At 39.6% G+C, this 1,865-nt stretch overlaps 1 protein-coding gene across 1 annotated transcript; it reads left to right on the top strand.

Moving 5' to 3' along the window:
* The first annotated feature begins 729 nt into the window (after positions 1–729).
* On the top strand, positions 730–1,665 carry LOC144238525 (olfactory receptor 9G19-like). The gene has a single exon (XM_077772326.1). The coding sequence runs from the start codon at positions 730–732 to the stop codon at positions 1,663–1,665; it is 936 nt and encodes a 311-aa protein (XP_077628452.1).
* Positions 1,666–1,865: the final 200 nt, after the last annotated feature.

Consider the following 1,865-nt stretch of genomic DNA (forward strand, 5'->3'; position numbering starts at 1 on the left):
TATTATTTCCCTCAAGCATAAGAGATTTTTATTTATTGCTTTCAAGGAAGTTATAGTAAATGCATTTCCAAGGATATTCCAAAATTTTCTAGGACTAATGGAAGTTAGCTTCTTCATGTAATTGCCTAGTAAAGACAAAAGGAGTCGATGACCAGAAGAGAAACCAGATTATTCCTTCAAGCTTCCTTTTTCATATCTTTCACAGGGTGCTCAATCACCTCAAGTGCAAAGAGAATAAAGAAGCAGCTCAATCACCCTCTCCTAAAAAGGAGGAAAAAGTCATTGAAAAATATATGGTGACAGGGAATAAAAGGTACAGCATAGTGAATATAGTAAATGGTATTTTCATAGCATTCTATGGGAAGAGATAGTGGCTACATTTGTGGTGAGCATAGCATAATCTATAAATGTGTTGAATCACTATGTTGCACATCTGAAATTAGTGTAGCATTGTGTATCAACTGTACTCAAAGAAAAAGATATGGTGGCACACACTATGTTATGAGCATAATAATTGAACTCCCGAGGCTGCATAGAACTGATTTCTCAGTTACGTTAAAAGAGTGACAGCCCCTGTAGCATGAACATGTCTCACAATGAACAACATATACATGTCACTTGGGTTTTCCAGTGATCTCAAATGCCAAATGATAAGAGAAGTTGATATACTGAAATGGTGACACAGTTATTAATCTCTCCACAGAAAAGGACCATAGAAATCCAAAATCAATGGATGAGAAAAATTTCACCAAAGTGAAAGAGTTTATACTTTTAGGGTTCACAGAAGATTTGTGGTTACAGAGAGTACTCTTTGTCATTTTCCTCACCATCTATGTCATCAGTCTGTCAGGGAATGTCACCTTGATTTCCCTGATCTGTGCTGATTCTCGACTCCACACACCCATGTATTTCTTCATTGGAAATCTTTCATTCCTGGATCTCTGGTACTCTTCTGTCTATGCTCCCAAAATCCTTATGACCTGCATTGCAGAAGACAAAAGCATCTCCTTTGCTGGCTGCTTCGCTCAGTTCTTCTTCTCAGCTGGGCTGGCATACAGTGAGTGTTACCTGTTGGCCGCCATGGCTTATGACCGCTATGTGGCCATCTCCAACCCTCTGCTTTATTCCCAGGAGATGTCTTCAAGGTTATGTGCCAGTCTTGTTGCAGTTTCATACTTTGGTGGCTTTCTTAACTCAACCATCATTACCAGTGAGACATTTACCCTGAGCTTCTGTGGGAACAATGTCATTGATGATTATTTTTGTGATCTGCCCCCCCTTGTAAAGCTGGCCTGTGACGTGAAGGAGAGCTACCAGGCTGTGCTCTATTTCATACTGGCCTCCAATGTCATTACTCCCAGTGTGCTCATCCTCGCCTCTTACCTCTTCATCGCTGCTGCCATCTCAAAGATCCGCTCCTCCCAAGGCCGTCTCAAGGCCGTCTCCACTTGTGGCTCTCATCTGACGGCTGTCACCTTGTACTATGGCTCTATTCTCTTCATTTACTCCCGACCAAGTACCAGCTATGCCCTAGAAAGGGATAAAGTGATTTCAGTCTTCTATACTGTGGTGATACCAATGTTGAATCCTTTGATCTATAGCTTAAGGAATAAAGATGTTAAAGATGCTCTGAAGAAAATGCTAAATAGGGCAACATTTTCTTAAATGAAAACAGTTGGGAAACATGGCTATATCTTTTTTTCTAGGTTATCTCCATGTCATTGCTGTTAGCCTAGAATCTCAGAAATAATGAAAATGATCAAAAAATAAAACTATTGGATAATGTGGAAACCCTAGACTGCAATTTTCTTTTTATGTTGGTGCTAATGTATTTGAATACGTGTTTAAAATAAATGAGGTAGGAA

Source organism: Crocuta crocuta, unplaced genomic scaffold (genome assembly GCF_008692635.1).
Source record: "Crocuta crocuta isolate KB4526 unplaced genomic scaffold, BGI_CrCroc_1.0 scaffold405, whole genome shotgun sequence".
NCBI classification, from domain to species: Eukaryota; Metazoa; Chordata; class Mammalia; order Carnivora; family Hyaenidae; genus Crocuta; species Crocuta crocuta.

Excerpts from the sequence above, each read along its gene's own strand:
- LOC144238525 (XM_077772326.1), top strand. The coding sequence starts at position 730 with ATGGATGAGAAAAATTTCACCAAAGTGAAAGAGTTTATACTTTTAGGG.